At 49.2% G+C, this 19266-nt stretch overlaps 1 protein-coding gene across 5 annotated transcripts in view; it reads right to left on the bottom strand.

Moving 5' to 3' along the window:
- Abr (ABR activator of RhoGEF and GTPase) overlaps window positions 1-19266 on the bottom strand; it is a 198132-nt gene that overhangs the window by 38217 nt on the left and 140649 nt on the right. For all 5 annotated transcript variants that reach the window (XM_034504804.2, XM_076936284.1, XM_034504805.1 and 2 more), the window contains 10 exons: window positions 17713-17820; window positions 14277-14337; window positions 10069-10121; window positions 9365-9505; window positions 6938-7059; window positions 4742-4907; window positions 2348-2470; window positions 1915-1990; window positions 1418-1522; window positions 375-449 (listed from right to left, as the gene is read on the bottom strand). In XM_034504804.2, the coding sequence (XP_034360695.2) occupies window positions 375-449; window positions 1418-1522; window positions 1915-1990; window positions 2348-2470; window positions 4742-4907; window positions 6938-7059; window positions 9365-9505; window positions 10069-10121; window positions 14277-14337; window positions 17713-17820 (1030 nt within the window). The remainder of the gene's footprint in view (window positions 1-374; window positions 450-1417; window positions 1523-1914; window positions 1991-2347; window positions 2471-4741; window positions 4908-6937; window positions 7060-9364; window positions 9506-10068; window positions 10122-14276; window positions 14338-17712; window positions 17821-19266) is intronic.

Raw genomic sequence — 19266 nt, 5'->3', positions numbered from 1 at the left:
TAACCACTGAGCACTTCCTCCAGGCCCATGGCTGTCTTTTATAGAGAAGGAAGTTGAGCCTTAGAAAGATTAGGAAACTTGCCCAGGATCACAGAGTTTGTAATCACAAGACGTAAGTTTGAGTGTCAGTGTCTATAGATCTAAAGGGAAGGCTTGAAGCACAAATGGCAAAGGGGACTTCCCTGCTGAGAGGAGTTGGCCTCTAGCCTTAGAGGGAAAGTCTCACAACTCCAGGCATGTTGGCAGGCCCCAGCATGCGGGGATCAGAGCTGAGCAGGCGAGGAAAGAGTCCTGCATAGTGCGACCTCAGGGACTTGCTATGAAAGTTGGACAGTGGCCACACAACTTCTTCTTAGGGCCAAGGGGGCACTTACTGGCTGACTGTTTAAAGCCCTTGGCAGAGTGGACGATGACATGAAGGAAGCCGTACAGTCCCGGAGACTCATCGTCTGCAAGAGAGCAAAGAGGAGGCTAGAGGTGTCAGAGACTCAGCTCTTCCACCCTGGGCTGGTGGGAAGGCAGACAGGGGGCTGTGGTCCACAGCACCACCTGCTGGCCAGCTGGGAAACAAGTCCAATGTTCACTCTTCCACAGCGTGTGAAGCTCTAAGTAAAGAGGAGTCCTTTCTGCTCAGACTGGGAGCTACAACAAATGTCTTGGGCCGTGCATTTACTATCTTCCTCTCTTTGATCATGGCTTATCCCAAGGCTGCCCTCCTCTGCCTAACTCTTCAAAAATGGAAATGGACTAATTTGAGTCACTTTGTTCTAGTAGAAAAGGCAAGGCTCCAAGGGAAGGCTTGGCCCTTTGTTTGGGACACAAAGGTCCCCAAGTGAGCCTGAAGAAATCTAGCCTTCAAAACTCCTTTCATGCCCTGGATGGCGGTGCATGCTGTAATCCCAGCACTACTGAGAAGACAGAGACAGGAAGATTAGGAGGTCCTACAGCAGATGCCATCCAGCACCAGGGGAGCAGACCCCAGGCCAGTTTCTAGCCTCGTCACAGCTCTCTGGCTCCTGTAGGCCCCTGAAATGAAAGCACCACCTCCAATCTCCCTTGCTTGGCATTTATGAAACACCTGTCCTGATTTCTCATATCCTTCTCTAGTCTACCTACTGTCTCACCCCTCCCTTGCAAACCCTTGCCTCTTCTGCAGCCTTCTTCTGTTCTGGTGGCATGAGTTCCAGCACCATCTCCACTCAAACTGGAGGGGGCCCAGGACTACCTGAGCCCTGGAGTGAGTATATCCCATTTACACTCTCTGTATACCTGACAAGAGGACAGTTTCAGCCTCATTGGGCAGTGAGATCAGTCACTAGCAGCCATGCCTAGCCTCCTTGGTCCCTGTCGAAGACCCCTGGTAATGCCCTGGGAGGCTGGACTTGCTAGCTGGGCAGCCTGGAGTTTCAAATCTTACCATCTTTATTGCTGGTGACAGGAATGTTGTGCACAGTCCTAAGCTTGAAACAGGATCCCGTGAGCACCTGGAGCTCCACAGAGCTCAGGACAAAGGCCTGGAGATCTGTGGGAGAAGCCAAGAAGAGAGGGGGCTTCATTATAGATCCACGGAGAACCTATTGCTCTTCCTTGCAGATGCTTCAGGAAATCAGCTTAGATTCTAGTGCTGGAGTTGGTTCTTTGGGTGAAGGGAAAGTCCTGCAGGTATCCACATGAGCACAGCTGTGGGTGCCATCAGAGGCCAGAGTACTATATAAAGAGGCTCATGTGTGTGAGTGGGAAGCAAGGGGAGGAGGACACGCAACCCAGGATCCTAGGGGGAGGCCACCTCCCTGGCATCTTAAGGTGACTACAAGGGCTAAAGAGAGACATTAGAGGTAACAAGCTTGGAAAGACACAAGGCTCTGTGCTGCCAAGGACACCTTCAGAGCAGTATGAAACCAGGCAGGACTTTACCCTTCTTCTGTAGCTTCTGAATCGCTTCTCTCCACTCCGACCTCTCATAGTCAGAAGACAGAAGAAACAGGTAACTCTGGAGGGAGAGGCAAGAGTTCAGTGCAGTGGCATAGCTGGAAAGGTGCATCCCCACCCTCTAGGTGCCCCATTAAAGCCTAATCAGGCCCTCTGAAACTGAAGGAAGGGACAGCTAGGGTGGGGCTGTCCTTTTTAGGAAGCCAGGTAACAAGTGGCCGTGACAGTGCCAATGATGGCCAGCAGAGAGCAGTAGCTTACTGCAGCTGGGAGAGCCTATCCAGGACTGGAGCTGAGGACTAGGAAATGGGGTTTCCAGTCCCTGCTCCTGATTCCCATAGGTCAGTGCCAGAAGCCACAGGGAGTGGGCAACCCTGCACTAAGGGAACAGGTGGCCCTCCACCCTGCTCCTCCTGACCTTTCCATTCCGATTGTGTATCCGGAATGGGATCGTCGGGGAATTGAGCAGCAATAAGAACTCATTCTCAAACATCTTCTTTTTGAGGCGCTCAATGGCTCGGCTCTGTCCTTTGTTGGCTTTCTGCAGGAGATGAGACATGGGTGTTTTCCCTCATATGAAGTTCTTATCTCACTCAGCTGTGCTAAACACAACATTCTCCTGTATGCTAATCAGGTTCTTATTTGCTATAGTTCATGAGGTATTGATATCTAGGGCCCAGGTTTGTACCTCCCAAGAGCCAGATAATTCCTAACTCTCCTACCAGCCTACCATTCACATGCAACTAAACCCAAGGCCCCAGCCGGGAGCTCCCCCACCCCCCAGACATCCACAGTCAGGCCAGACAACTAAACCACCCCAAACCCAGAGCCCCATCCCCCAATAGTACTGGAACTATCCCAGTCCTAAGCACTTCCTCTGTTCTGCTTCGCCAGAGAAACCCCAATGACCTGGCAAGTCCTGAGGCTTTCAGGCGGCCATGGGTAAGGTAGTAAGGCTTCTCCTTCACTCAATCACCTCTATTAGAAACCGTCAGATACCTGTCAGCATGGAGCCCTAGTTACTGGTCTAATGCAGGGCCTCAGAGCCTGGCCTGTGGTTCCATATGCTGCCAAGCCTGCCCTGCTCACCAACAAGTCTGTCCCATACTGCACAAGGAGCTTTCTCCAACTTTCCAACTTTCTAGTTCGTCAAGGAAGCTTCCTATGCCTCGAACCTCAGCGTTACTGGATTCCCCACTCTTTAATTTGGATTAACCTCATCTTCTACCTTCATGGATGTGTGTGGAGTGCATTATGTGTTCATGTGTGTGTGCACTCAAGTGTAGGCCCACAGATGACGACGGAATCTCCCCTGATCCCTCTCCCACCTTATTTTTTGAGGTAGGGCCTCTCAATCAAACCTAGAGCTCACTGACAGGGCTAGTCTCAATAGCCAGCTTAGTCTGGGGTTCCGAGTGCTGGAATTACAGGACGGCCACCCCACCCAGCCAGTATTTACATGGGTTTTTATCTGACCTGTGGTTTCTTATTTGCATGGCAAATACTTTAACCACTGAGCCATCTCCCTATCCCTTAACGTGTTAGTCTAGCAAACTCTAGCAAATCTCACAGCCAGCTCAGTGGCAGTGGCTCTCACATCCTGTTGGAAGAAGGGAAAACGTTTCTCAGAGGCAGCTCTAGCTGAATGCACACAGCTGCCCAGCCATGTCACTTACAGAGACTCAGGGAAGTAATATGGACTATAAACCTGCTTCCTACAGGGAACAAACCAGGAACAATCCAAATAACCAAGTACATGCTTGGCAGCAGAGAAGAACATAGCTGCTAAAGGGAATCTGACAACCCAGAATTTCAGAATTCCAGGCGTAGTTCTGTGAGAACACTAAAAAGTACCAGAATAGGGCATGTGGTCTGGTTACACACCACACACACACACACACACACGAACACTTTAAGTTGTTAACAATGTAGGAAAATACTTTTACACTATATCCTATCATTGTAAGCATCTATTACATTGATGACTAGAAAAAATGAGTTTTAAACATTATCAGTATGACCAGCAAGATGGTTGAGTGGGTAAACTGAGGGAGGTGATTCTTTCTCTTTCATCTTGTAGACCTGGGGACTGAACCCAGGTCCTTGGTTTTGGTGGCAAGTGCTTTTACCCACAGCAACACCTCACCTTCCCCAGGCCACTGCTTTTGAATACACAAATGTAAGGCTACACATTCTCCTCCAGACAGTGCTTCGGCCTCATCCCATGGGTTTTGGTCTGCAGTACTTTTCACTTTTTATGCACTTCTAAATACTTTTCCGTTTTTATTTTGAGTCCTCCTCCTTAAACTACTAACTTCTAGTTATCTTTGTATAATTTTCTACAGTGAAGTCTGTGGATACAACCCACAGGCTATCGAGCTTTTAAAAAGATTAGAGACTCACTTTGTGGACCAGCATAGAACGATTTGTGGATGTTCTGTGTGTGACAAGAATCTGATTTCCTTCCTAGCACATGTTTTGGCCAATTGTTGTACCCGGGTCCCCTCTCCCTATTGAGTTCCCGCTAGAGGTGTCAGTTTCTCACGAGGCCGCCTGTGCTTTTTCTCAAGAAAGCCTCTCACTCCTCCTCTCTTGTTTCCTCTTTCTACAATGTGCAACACAAGCGGTTACTGAAGAAACAATCCATAATTGAACCCACTAGCACTAGCACTGGCCCTTGGCCCTCCTTCATCACTTTCACAAGCAGGGGCTCCCGTTCTTGCATCCTGCCTCCCCTATCACACCCTGTAAACCTGCAGCTCCCCCCTCCCTTAGAACACCCAGTTCAAAACAGCCCCAGGCCATGGCTTACCTCCTTCTGGATCTCACTCTTGAGGGCAGAGATCTTCATTTTCATGTCCTCGAGCTCATGGTCTGGGAAGGGGTGCACCTGGGGACTGGCCTCTGACTCCTCAGGGGATGGGAACACTAAGTCAGCCAGAGGGATGTACCACTTACAGTCATACTGCTGGTGCTTTCTGTAAGCAAGCAGTGGGAGATGTAAGTTAGGCAAAGTAGTCTCTTCAATGCAGAACTGCTTGCTCAGAGCAAAAAACTAGCCACAAAGGGGTCTGCTGAGACGCATGGAAGAGAGGAACACTCCCTGCTCTTGAGGAACCTTAGGCACACATTTGTGACAGGAACACAGAGAACCAGGTCTCAGTCAGCCAGCAGTGAAGCCCAGTCTTTCACCCCAATGGGACTGGTGCTTTTAACTATCCCAAATCACTGTGTATCAGGAATGAAGCCTTCTCGGCTGTGCTCATGTCTTCTTATCTCTTGCCTCACACCCTGCCATCTCTGCTACTCTATCCACAAGGAAGCTCCCAATCACTGTCCTTTATTGTGGAGATGGCCTATAGATTCGATTCTGAATGCTAGTTCCAATCCACAGGGAGCATACAAAGCCCTGGGCTGAGAGTCATAAAACTATATCCAAGCTGGGTGTGGTGGCATGTACTTTAACCCAGCATTCAGAGGCAGAGGCAGAGATCTCTATAAATTCAAGGCCAGCCTAGTCTACATACACAGTTCCATGACAGGCAAGGCTGCATAGCAAGACTCCATTTCAGTCAGTCAGTCAGTCAGTCAGTCAGTCACTCACTCACTCACTCACTCACTCACTCACTCACTCTATATCTAAGCTTAGTGGGAAAGGGTGCTATGATTGATTATTAATATCTGCTGTGGGAGAAAAGCTGAAAACAGAGGGCGCTCCATGTCTTGTCAGTCATGTTGCAGACCATGCCCCTCATTACTTCCTTTCTAGCAGACACTGGGGACTCATAAATGCAGCACAGGAGCAGAATCCCCGTACACAGCTTACTACTGGCATCTCTGTGGTCTAGTTCCTGGGAGTTATGTCCTCAACTGAAGCCCACAGTGACCTCCTCTCTTCTTCCAATTCCTCTGATAATTAGATTGTTCTCAGTTCTGGTTCCTTATGTTCCAGTAGGCACAAAGCTCTCCCTCAATAGTATGAGGCAACATGTCTAGCATATAATAGGTTATAAATGACAGAATCTATCCACTCTACTGAAAAGGAATTGAAAAGGAGCTTCAGAGTTAAGAGTTCAAATCCCATCTCCTCCATTTCTAGTCATGTGACCTTGAGCAACTTACTTGTCTTCTCTTTGGCTTCTGACTATGAAATAAGGAAAATAACAAACACTTTGTGAAGGTGATAGGAAGATTAGAAATAATGTATTTGAAACATTTGTCATGGCATCTGGAGTTGTGGAAGATGTCAACAAATGGCAGCAGATGTAATGAATACCCATGGAACTGTAGTTAGCAAAAACTTTGTTTAGTAAGGAGAGAATACTTGAGTAAATTATGACATATCCACTTAATATCATGCAGAAAAGTAAAGTGGTGTTTGTAATGGCTCAGCAGTGATAAGAAAAATGCTGGCATGGAACAGGAAAAGCCCAAGCTGGTGGCGTATGTCTCTGATGGACCAGCACCCAGGAGGTAGAGGCAGGAAGATCTCTGAGTTCAAGGCTAGCCTGGTCTACATAGGGTGTTCCAGGACAGCCAGGGCTACATAGTGAGACCTATCTAATATATAATAATAGTGTAAATGTCAAAAATAAAAAGCAGAGCCCCAAATCAGGCATTCTCTGTTAGTATTTAGTATAACTATAAGAAAAAAAAAACTACAAAACCATTTTTAAAAATGGGAAAGAAATAAAGTCACAGAAGACTTATGCTCATGTTCAGGGAGGTTATTGTTTTTCTGTAATATATTACAATAACAACAACAATAATAGTAATAGCATGATTTCTTTTTAGAAAAGACTACATGTAAAACTGAATTGAGTATGTGTGGTGAAACTGTAACCCTGTAAGCCTTAAATTTGCTGTGATCTTTCTGTGTTAGCATCTCTACAGATAATAAGCCACCACTCCTGGCTAACATACCTTTTTTTAAAAAGGGCAAGAAGAAGAAGAAACTCTCTGCCCAAGCCAGTTGTCCCCGACTGTGACCCCAAACCCATATCCTCACCCTGCAGAGGTCTTCTTTAGCTTGGCACACAGTAAAACATCTGTGAAGAGAAAGACGTGCCGCAGCTTCCGGGAGCTCTCAGACATTTCCACCAGGAAGCCGTCCTTCACCAGCTGCCGAGTCTGAGGGAGAGAGAGCACACACACCCACCTGCTCAGAGGGAGGAGAGTTTAGAGGGCCAGGCCGGCTTGCACTGGCTTTGGAGTCTTGGTTGGAATCCAGACTCAGCCCTTTCTCAGCTGTGCTCTCCTCTAATCTCAGGTTTACTATCTATACAGCTAAGAGAATGGTGTCTGTCTCGTGAAGCAGTACTCAGTGTGGACTAGCACAGTGCAGGGGCACACCATATACACAGTGCAGGGGCACACCATACACACAGTGCAGGGGCACACCATACACACAGTGCAGGGGCACACCATACACACAGTGCATTGACACACCATACACACAGCGCAGGGGCACACCCTACACACAGTGCAGGGGCACACCATAAGCGATTGACACTCAGAAGGGGTACCCTTCCCACAGCTCTCAGCAGCTTCCCCTGGATTAATAAAAACTCTCTGGAATGACTTGGTCTCTCCATCTTTGTCTGTGAACACCTCCAATCTCACATCTCCTCCCAATGGAGAGTTTGATCTACTTTCAGCTTATCCTGCTCAGCCAACCCATGCTACCTTCTCAGTGGATTCTTCAACTACGGATGAAGGACCCTAGGATTTCCCCAAGGCGAGCTATAGTGATTGGGACAGCCAGAAGCACTTCAGTGCTCGTGAGGCATGTATCGTTTCCTCCCTGCCACCCTCAGAGCTAGTGGGCTTCTTCAGGGCTGTCACCATCTATTCCAGCCTTCTCTGTGTGACCTACATACACTATCGTCTGTGGGTGAGCATGCTGAAAGGATATGATTTAGACAACCCGAAACTGATAGCACTCTCTGCGTTCTAGAGACTTTTTTCAGATATCCTCAGAGTAAAATGAACTAGTGCCATTTTCCGGGCTGCTGCACACCAGGGTTGGGAAGTGCGTACAGACAGCTCCACGCCCCATTAGCCATGCCCCAGACCCTGCCCCTCATTACTTCCTTTCCCAGCAGACATGGGAGACTCATAAATGAAACAAAGGAGCATAAACCCAGTCAGCCTTCCCCCCTAAACGCTACTTAATTACCTCAATTAGACTAAAGGAACTGTATCTGGGCCAGTCTGTTGACCACTGAGGGTCACCGTCTCCCCAGTTCATCACACTGCTTTCCCACTCTTCCATCAGGAAGCTTCTCACCCCACCCCAGGGGAGATGCAACGCCACATCTAGGTGTTTCCAAGGACATATCATCAGCCTGGGTGGCTAACCCATGCCCAGTACTAAACCATGTCCAGGACTAACCATGTCTAGTACTAACCATGTCTAGTACTAACCATGTCCAGAACTAACCATGTCCAGGACTAACCACGTCCAGGACTAACCATGTCCAGGACTAACCATGTCCAGGACTAACCACCTCCAGTACTAACCATGTCCAGTACTAACCATGTCTAGTACTAACCACGTCCAGGACTAACCATGTCCAGGACTAATCACGTCCAGGACTAACCATGTCCAGGACTAACCACGTCCAGGATTAACCACATCCAGGACTAACCATGTCTAGTACTAACCACATCCAGTACTAACCTAACCATGTCCAGTACTAACTATGTCCAGTACTAACCACGTCCAGTACTAACTATGTCCAGGACTAACCAAGTCCAGTACTAACCATGTCCAGGACTAACCACGTCCAGGACTAACCACGTCCAGGATTAACCATGTCCAGTACTAACCATGTCCAGTACTAGTGTTTTTCTGTTGTTGGGCTGGTTGCCTAGCTCTGGCCTACCTAGTATATTCATTAAGTATCTCCTAGGGGCTCCCAGAGAGCATCATTCCAATCAGAGCAAGGATGTGTACCAAGAATGAGGTCTCCAGAGGTCCAGCTGCTAGCTGGGGCAATGTGTGGAGTTTGACAGCCCAGTTAAGAATCTAGTTTTGACACTTTTATCTGGGGATCCCTGTACCAGGCTCAGAGATTGTCTTAACAGGTTATTATAGAGACCTATCAGACAATAGTCTTAAATTTCTTTTGGGGGGGGGGGACAGGAGGGAAATGGCTTTTTCAGTACAGGGTTGCTCTGTGTAGCCTTGCCCTGGAACTTGCTCCATAGATCAAGCTGGCCTCGAACTCAGAGATCCTCCTGCCTTTGCCTCCCAAGTGTTGGGATTAAATGTGTCCACCACCATGGACTGCCCAGCCAGTCATAAAGTTCTTAACCTAGGACCCAACATGCTATAGTTAATCAGGGTGGCCAAGGACAGCAGGTACAAGGGGTCTGGCCAACTGTCTACTCCTCAGTCTAGGTGTGAAACTGTGCAGGGCCCGGAACTCACCTCCCCCTTGGGGGTTGTGACTGCAGTCCGGCGAGGATCAATGTCTTCATTAATGCTAGACAGAAAATTCTGGGAGATTCGGAGGGCATCCTGAAGCAGCGGGTAGTCTGGGTGGTCCACAGGTGTGTGCTTCAACAGATCCTGGGAAAGGGTGGGGGCGGGGAATGAGCTGAGAGGAAATGGTTCAGGTTCAATGAGAAAACAGTGGGAACATGCAATCCTCCAAAGAATTCTGAAGGGGTACTCCCAGGACCCACACTCTACCCAGCCATTCCTGTGAAATCAGAACGGAACCTGGGTCCAGGGAACAGTGGTGAAGGCAGTTGGTGTTCCTCTGATTTCTGCTGTACTCAAGTGACTCTTTTCCCAAGGGTCTGTGGCCGAGTGAAGCCATACCTCACCAAACAGCTGGGGAACCCTCCTCTACCCACTGTACAGCTGTTCCAGGGCCCTGACGACCATGAGGCAGGGAACAAAGCAGCAGCAAGTGTCTGCCTCCTAAGGAGTATTTGGCCAAGTATCAAGCTTAGTAGCCAAGCTATATTTAGGACACGGCCCCGTTGGCATGGTTACCATAGGCCAGGCTGGCAAAGTCAGGGCCCAGGGACCCTCTGCCTTGTTCCCCAAATGGAGTCTCAATGACTTCAATGCCTTCACACAAAACTCCTAACCCACCTCTGGCCACAATGGGACACGACACTCACGTGCAGGACAAGGGTGCTCCGAGTGACTCGGTCAATAGGCTTGTAGAGCAGAGCTGTAGGAAGGCCAAGAAAGACAGGATGATGAAGGAGAAACTCTGGACCATGAAGCTGGGCTTTTTACTCCTAACCTGTCCTGTTTCTCCAAATGAACAGTCACTTGGAAGCCAAGTGGCTTCTGTGGCAACTCATACCTCCGTTTTCACTCCGTGGAGAAGCCAAATAAAACAAACACACACAGCTCTGTCCACTCAGGCTCCCTCCCCACCTGAACCTTCTTCTCCTCACCCAGTCCTGTGCTGACTAGGCCCTAACAGCTGAAGCTCCCCTGGGCCCATCCCCAGCCACACAGACATACCCACAGAGGCCCTTCAGCACACTGTGGTGCCCTCGGGACTCTAGGATGGCCAAAGGTACTTGCTACTTTTCCAGAAGGATATGCCCCACCTGTCAGTCACTCTCAGGCACTTCTAGTCTTAGGACTGACACATCCAGCTGGAAGCCACATGCTTCATTCATTCCCATTCATACATTTGGCCTCAGCTCTGTGAGAAAAGACTTTTTATGTCCTCAAGCCCACTGACAAAACGGGATAAGCTGAGGGGCCAAAAGGCAAGGCAGATCACCACGCAAACACTCCGTCCTCAAGCCAGTGGCCAACTGAGGAGCAAAGACTTTCTAAAGGAATTTGGGTACAGTCTTGCTACAGAAGCCCCAAAGAAGCTGGAAAAATGCAAGGCCAGGCAGGTTCCACTCTTCTGTGACCCAGACAGTGAATGATGATCACTCAGATTCATCAGGGACTGGGAAGAAGCTGCAGCCATCAGCCTAGCATGTTCTATGGACTGCTCTTCTCAACAGGGCTGGTCCTACACCTGGATCTTCAAATCCTGGAACCATGACTTTGGCTTCCTGTCATAGGTACTCTAAAAGGCAGGATGTTGGTTGAAGAAAAAGGACTCTAACTGAATGTTCCAAAGAACCTGGCCAGATCCTAAATTCCTCACACTTGGACAGTCTCCCAAAGCCCTAGATACCTTGTGAAGTGTTAAGCAACCACTTCAGGGAACATCCCGGTGCTCTGACAATGTATGCTAAGTGCCCTGTCTGTAGCCTTTGTTTGCTTGGTTGCCCATTGGGATCATACGCAAGCTCTTAAAAGAAACAGATGTCCCCTCTACACTTCATTGACTAAACCAAGATCTCCAAAGGAGAAAGGAGCTATTTTGCTGAGAGGGATATATATTAACAGCTGACAAATGCTGTTACTTTTTTTTTTGCAGTTCTTTCTTAACCAGCCATTTCTAGCAAGCCCTCTGATGAGGGATGGAATGGATGGACCCATAGGTTTGGGGTGTACTGGGACAGTGAGAATAAAGCATGGGTGTGTACATGGGTCTCATCTCTGAGGATCTAAGGCACCCTATCCACCTGTAGCTTAGGCATCTGCACTGTGCTGGGAGAACTCATACTAGAAACACTGAGACCTCAAGGTCAACAGACACAGGCTGGGGTGGGCCCAGAGTCCCTCCCCCAGGAAAGATGACACTGAAATAGCAGCTTCTGCAGCCCTCTCTGGGTCCCAGGAGAAAGAGGTTTCTGACTAAACTCAGAAGTCTGCAGAAATGGTGGATCAGGTTTCAGGGGGCTATTAATATGCCTGAAGTCACCTCAAGAGTCCATCTGACAGGGGCATGGAATGAATCCTACAGTCTTGGCATTCAATGGTCAAGGGGATCAGGTATGTGGAAGGAAATCAGGCAAGGAGAGGTGCCCCCAGTGCCTTTGTTCTCCCGGCTTCTAAGTGTTCCTCTTTGCTCCACAGGCCCTGCCCCTTCCCTGTTCCTGGGTTCTGCAGGCTGTCCATTCTCTACTCCTGTATCATGCTTCCCCTACTCTTCCTGGGACAGGTGCCGTCAAAGGCTACATTGTCTACCTTTCTCCCTCTTCCAGGAAGCCTTCCCTGACCATACCTCTATAAACACCAAAAGTCAGACCACCAACATGAACAAGCTGGTCTCTTACCATGTGTCATGGTACTGCCTTACACACATTGTTTCCTGTCACTTAAAAGGGGACGCAATTTTCAGCAGTTCAATTTTATGGTGCAGAAACTCCAAGCTATTTGCCTGAAATTGGACTGCATTCTTCAGAAAAGAGTAGCAGATGGAAGGAACTCCACATATAAGAGTTCTGGAAAAGACTCCGTCTGCCCAGGTGAGTGCTTGCCGCAGAGCTAGCTCCTCACCCTACTCCCTACTTTGAAGCAGACTTCAAAGTTTATGGAATTGTAGGGAACAAAGAGACCCTGGACTCCAGGTCTCAGGTCTGCTTCATCAGGACTTTTTCCTTCTAGGGAGGGAATGGGGAGCAGAGAGCTGATCCTTTCTCCTTGTTAGAAAACCAGCACAGACACTTAACTGGCCCCTCAACCAGGCCCTGCATTTCTTCCCTGACCTCTGCCAGGCCACCAAGCCCCACTGTTGTCTAGCCCCCAGCCTGTTAGATCCAGCTGACAGGTAGCACAAAGGCTGTTTCCACCATGAGCACCAGACACAGAACAAGCCATGGAAGGTGAGGGGGAGAGTGGTCCTAAACTGCTCCCTAACATACAGGCCTCGAGGAAAGAACTAGAAAGCTCATTTATCATCTTTCCTCCAGCAAACTGCCACCCCCCACTCGGTTCCTGTAACAGGAGCCCCAGGTTACCACGGAGATAGGCAAGCAAAGTGACTGAGAAGGGTAAAGACAAAGCGCATGGTAGGAGGGAATAGGAAAGGTCCTTAACCAGCTAGTTGCCTCTTTGACACACATGGGCTTACATGAGCCCCTCATACCCTGCCAGAGGTGACTTAGGACACCCCTAAGGCACTTCTTGCCTTAGAAAGTAGGGCCACCAGGTCTGGATAACTCCCTGCATGCACCTGCTTTGGTATTCTATGAACAAGGAGCTTGACTGACAGCACGCACCTGTCCCAGGACACCTCTCCCTAGCTGAAGGAGTGGCACAGAGGACGCTCCAGGTCCCTTCCACTGAAGTGGGTGTGTGACCTTCACAAAGCAGCAGCCGGCCACACCCCCTCTCAAGCAGACCTTTTGCACTGAGTGCTGGGACCTGGGCTGGGGGGGGGGTGTTTAGGGGCTGGAAATGCTGCTCCCTAAACCAACCAGCTCCTCCCTGCTCTCCCAAAGCCATTAGAGAGGAGGCAGCATGTGTGCGGAGCACACAATACCCTTGATGCTCAGCATCCTCCGAGCTCACGAAACAAAGAAACTCCCAACTTCTCCCTCCTGCCCAGGCTGGCACCCTCTTGTCTTGAGGTGCAGCTGTCCAAACTCTCTGTCACTCTCTGCCTGCTCCCAACTGCTCTCTACCCACCACCTCAGGCCTGAGGGAACAGCCTGTCACTTTCCTTAGCCTCTTCAGGAAGTTGCTCAATGCCTCTCATGCATGCACATGCTAAGCTACCAGTTCCACACACTGCCCCAGGAGAACCTGGACCTTTCTAGCCTGGTCCTTCCATTTCAAAGATACTCAGTATAGCTTCTGGATTTCAACTCCAGGCTGACCACAAAGCAAATGCAAGTGGGTTCAACAACATGACTGTCCTCCCTTCCCTGCAGCCCCTAAATCCTGCTGACCGTATTGAAGTCCATTCTAGCCAGCCCCCAGATGGCTTAAGGCATGCCCTTCCCATGGAGGGGCGCCTGGGTTACCATAGGTGCAGTTACAGCAGAAGCGAATGATGAGTAGGATTTCCATGGCAGCCTCTCTCCTTGCAGCAGGGACCTGCAGCCATTGCTCCAGGCTCCTGGCTCTCCTCAGCAGGCCAGCCACTCAGCCACCTTGCTGGCTGCTGCTGCACAACCTCCAGAATCAAGCAGCAGCTTCCTTCCGAGTGCTCATCCAACAAGGGGGAGGGCAGGAGCGTGGAGAGGCAGGAGGAGGAAGGGAGGGGAGGAGGGAGGAGGGACCAAAAGCTTGCTGGCATCCTAAGGAGGAGCACGTTTGTAGCTGGCCTGATGCCTAGGGAGGAGAAGCAGACACACACACACACACACACACACACACACACACACACACACAGAGAGAGAGAGAGAGAGAGAGAGAGAGAGAGAGAGAGAGAGAGAGAGGCTGCCACGGTTCACACAGCTCACAGTTCACTAAAACAAAGGAAGAGAACTGTAATCCAGACCACTCCCCAAAGTACCTTCCATGGTGACTGATGTATGGCTGTCCTTAGAGTCCTTGGGCCCTTTCACTTTGAGTTCCTGTGAGAGGGAGGAGAAAAATCACTATCTGTTCTGTTCCCTAGCTTCTCTCTCTTACAGCAGAGCTTAGTGAGGAGAGGGGCTCTGACGCCCTGGGCATAAGTAACAAGAGGCAAGAAGGCAGACTCCAAGATCCAGGGTCAGGATTGATTGCTACAAAGTACTGTGGCAAAAAATAAATAAAAAAAATAAATAAATAAACCAAACCTCCTAAGACCTGCCCTCTGATGACCTTGCCCCTGGAGGATGAATGTGGCCAAGAGCAAAGATGCTCCCACTGCCAACCACCCCTCAGAGATGGGTACACACCAGCCCTGGGAAGACAGGACTGAAGTCAGTATACACTAGGTATGCCAGCTGACCTTTGGGAATAAACACCCCTGAGCTGTGGCAGGGTCTGCATCCCTGCACAATTAACAGAGAGGAGATGGGCTTGGAGTCCACAGGGCAGCAAGCCGTACCCTCCCCAGACAAGGACTAACCCAGCCCCCAGAGCTGTTCACACTTCTCACTACCTCTGGTACCTATGACAGGTGACCCAGGAGTGAGTGCTGGAAAGACTTTGATCATTAGATCAAAACCTCTTCCATCTGCTTTAGAGGAAGAGACACCCCAGCCTTTGCCAACAGGACAGTGGCTGCAACTGGAGCTGAAATGCAATCCTTACTGGGCAGTTTGAACCAGAGCCTAGAAGAGGCAGGTCCTCCAGAGAGACAAGGGGGAAGGTGAGGCCAAGGTCAGATGCCCAGGTGGTACTGCCTGCTCTGCCTGGGGGGAAGGCAAGGTCCACACAGTAGAAGCTCATTTCCCCGCTCTGTCTCCAGCTGTTTCTAGACAGAGAAAACCCCCAGGAACTGAGCTTGGCTCGTGGGGGTTTGGGGGAGGAACTCAGCTTCTCTCTATGCTGAGTCTGTCTCTCACTGGTGCCTGGATTCCCTGCTTTAAGGGATTTTGGTCCACACCCCCTCCAGTGCAGCCTAGAGGTATGAAATCACTGCTGCTGCAGAGGAGAAGGGCCTAATTGCAGTAATTAAGTGGCAGCGCCAGCAGGAAGCATCAGCGTCATCTTACTGAGTGAGTCAAGATGAGCAGCCACCTGGCAGAGGGCCATGGGTCTGGCTCTGTCCTCTGGAACAGGCTTTGGGTATCAGGGTGGGGGAGCTCAATGCATGGATGCAGCAGAGTGGATGTGTAGATGCACAGAGAATAAGCAGTCAGCCAGGCTAAAAGTGGACCGCATAGTCTCTGGACCCTCTGGGTACCCGGGGCCATAGCAGAGCCACTGTAAACACAGTCTAGTTCATTCTCAGAGAGGGCTGGATGCTGAGAGGAAGCATCAATTCCCCAGACTCATGATTTTACCAAGAGGGATGTCCCCACCCTTGTCCCATCTGTCTTCCCACAGGGTGCCCCAGCTATCTGATCCAGGGGTCTGAGAGAAGAAGCTGAGCACAAGCCTTCTCTCGGTGCTTCCCATCTATCCATCTGGAAACTGAAAGGAACTGTGTTTCCAGAGTGAAGCATCAGCTCCATGTGCCTGCACACCAAACCTTAAGTTCCCAGTAGCTTTTTCTAATAATCAAACTGTCACGGTTTCCCTTTTTCTTTTTAAAATTGACTTTTATTTACCTATTTAGGAACACACACACACACACACTCTCTGCTCTTCCTCCTTCCTTCCTCCTCTCTCTCTTAAGACAGGGTCTCACTACCTATATAGCCCTGGCTGGCCTGGAAGTGGCTATATAGACAAGACTGGCCTTGAACTCACAGAGATCCACTTGCCTCTGCCTCCTGAGTACTGGGATTGAGAGGCACTCATAATCACATTTTCATCTCCACCTTCCCAACTGCTGTGTGATCTCTAGATCAGCTTAGGTATGACCTGGAATTCCAGCAGTTTCGAGGAATTATGTGTCTCTCTTTTCTAACGCCAAAGCCAGGGAAAGGGGTGCTTCAAGGCAGGACTTCCAAAACTACAGAAGTACCCCCTACCCCTAGCTCCTTCTAAAGCAGAGGCTCTCTTGTTCTGAGCTGGGTGCTGCCTCCAAAGCCAGTGGCTTGACTGCCATGGGAGCCGCTGGATACAGAATGAGCTGAACTGAAGGACCTTAGACTACCAGCCTCTCCCTGCCACTTCCTGGACAGAAGCTCCAAAGCCACGTGGGGCATGGAGATGCACACCTATTACCCTAGCATCCAGAAGGCAGAGGCAGGAGGTCAGCCTGGGCTAAATAGTGAGTTCCAGGCCAGGCAAGGCTAAATGGTAAGACCTTGTCTCAAAAACAAAATGAAAGAATAACAGCACCACAAGAAGTGCCAATGGCAGGTGATTTCATACCTCTACCACACATGTATGTGTAATCGGGGAAGACTTAGCTGTGGAGTAGGGACAGGCATGTTTCTGGCCAAAGGGGTCTAGGGCTTCTGTTCTTAACTGACTCTGGTTGACTCCATGAGAGTGCAGTTTCATATGTTTAGTACCTTTCCAAACTACTCAGTCCATAGTTCCTCACACTTCCCTTTCTGATGGTAAATCAAGAACCTGTCAGAATATAAAGTCCTGCTCCTGATCTACCCTCCCCTCTTGAATCAGAAGATCCAAGCCATCAGGGCACACACTTGTAATCCCAGAACTCAGGAGACTGAGGAAGGAAGACTGGTCTGAGCTGCACAGAGTGAGAGAGTGAGATAGGGTGGTGGGGGTGGAGGGATGGGGTGAGGATGACACTCAAGGAGAAGAGAGGAGAAAAGGAGTGAGCTCTCCAAGAAAGGAAAAGCCTGGACATCTGCATATTAAACACTGGCCCTGGTGATTTCTTTTTTTAAATTATGTGTATACGTGTATAACTGTGTGTGCATATGTCCACCTGATGACAGGTGCCTGAGGAGGCCAGAGGATCAGATCTGCAGCTGGGATTACAAGTGGGCACCCAACTTGGGTGCTAGGAACACAACTTAGGTCTTGTGCAAGAACAGTAGGAGCTTTTAATTGCCAGACCATCATCTTTCCACCTTGCCCCCATCAAGTTTTGAGATAAGCAGGGCCAGTCCAGACAGCTCATTCCACAGGAGAGGAAACAAAGGTCAAAGGTCGGGAAGTCACTTGGGAAAGTCATGGGGAATGTTGCCCCCACCCTTTATTTTGTTCCCTCCTCCTTTCCAGTTTCTAATCTGAAAAAAATAAGTCAAACCAATCGATATTCTTATATTAAGAGGAAAAATGTCAGTTGCAAGAAAGCAAATGTCAGGGTGAGCATTATTGTGAGCAGCTTCCCTGGGGCAAGACGGGAAGGAGATCCATAGACTCAGAGGTTTCTCAGATGGTTACCAGAGCCCAGGATGGATGGGGTGGCTGTGGGGAGAACTGCCTACCTCAGAGATCTTCTGGAACTGGTTGTTGGATTGGCTGCACTTCTCAGCGGTCTCCAGAGCGACTTTATAGTTATCCACAAATGCTTTGTACACGCCAAGCTGGCTGGCCTGCAGGGAGGAGACAGAGGAAATGAGGAGAAGGGGGTGGAGGGAGTTAGTGAACGGCTGAAAGCTTAACCTGAGCTCCTGGAGCCCCCTTAGCACTCAGAACCTCTAACTCAGCTCCAAAGGGTTTGCTGGAAACCAGGGAAAGGCAGAGATGAACATATTATAGTATCCCTTTGAACTTGACAGTTTCCATGGAAACTGGCTCAGCCAATAAGGATAACAAGGTGGTACTGGGAGTGGGGAGGGCAGGGCAGGGCTTTGTTAGCATGCCAGAAACACAACTTATCCCAACACTTGGTTTTATGTACTGGGTTTTGTTGTTGTTGTTTTGTCTTGTGTTTTGTTAGTTTTCCCTTTAGTACCATCAAGATCTCCCAGGGCTTGAAGCCTCTCAATGCCTTACACCTCTTCCACATCATGTAATTAAACAGAGCAAAGGAGACAAAGCAGCAGGGTGAGCTCAGGGTGAGCACGAGGAGCTTGCTCAGCCCCTTCTCCACACTGAGTCCCTAAGGTTCTGTCCCCACCTTCTCAGCCTCCAGGGAGCCAGACCCCTGCTCACTATACACCTAATGCCAGCTGGACCCTAACACTCGTCCCAACAGGCAAAAACCTTGCTGCCCCTAGATGCAAGGGTGGGCCCATCACCCTTTTTTCTAAAAGGAAAACTGAGGCTTGTTAACTTAATTACTTCAGTATTTGTGACAAGCCTTCTCTGGGTTGGGTAAAAGTATTTTCTCTCGAGAGAGCAAAGAGTAGGCATGCAAACTAAAGCTATAATGTGTGATGCCAAGCCCACCTGAAGAGTCAACAGTTAGAGTCTAATGACACTGAGCTTTGATTCCAGCCCTCAGACTACAGTGTAAGTTGATACAATTAATTGGTCAATAACTAATCAAACTGACCATAGGTACAACTTCAGCCTATGGATTAGCAAATCTACCATTAGCACAAACCACAACATCATGTTGTTTAATACAGAGGTCATGGGTAACACACGAACACTGAACATGTACAACGCGGCCACTGCCAACTGACATATGCCACATGTATAAAGTCCACACTGGGAGCAGAGGCAGATGGGTCTCAAGTCCAATACGGTTTACATAGCTACTTCTCCAGCCAAGAATACACAGTGAGACCCTGTCTCAACAAAACAAACAACAACAAATCCACATTGGATCCCAAAGACCCAGTAAATAAAAGAGGATATAAATTATCCCCACACATACATACCCTTTTTATTTTATTTTTGAAGCAGGAGTATTCCAGGCTGACCTCTGCCTTGCTATGTAGCTGAGTATGACCTTAAACTGCTGACCCACCTTCTGAGTGCTGATTAGAGTGTACACCACGATACCTAGCCTCTCCAGCAATTATTTTTTAATTTACTTTATTTTCTATGTGTGAATGTCTTACCTGCAAGTATGTCTGTGTACCATGTTA

Source organism: Arvicanthis niloticus, chromosome 6 (genome assembly GCF_011762505.2).
Source record: "Arvicanthis niloticus isolate mArvNil1 chromosome 6, mArvNil1.pat.X, whole genome shotgun sequence".
NCBI lineage: Eukaryota > Metazoa > Chordata > Mammalia > Rodentia > Muridae > Arvicanthis > Arvicanthis niloticus.
This window is presented reverse-complemented; position numbering and strand designations above follow the sequence as displayed.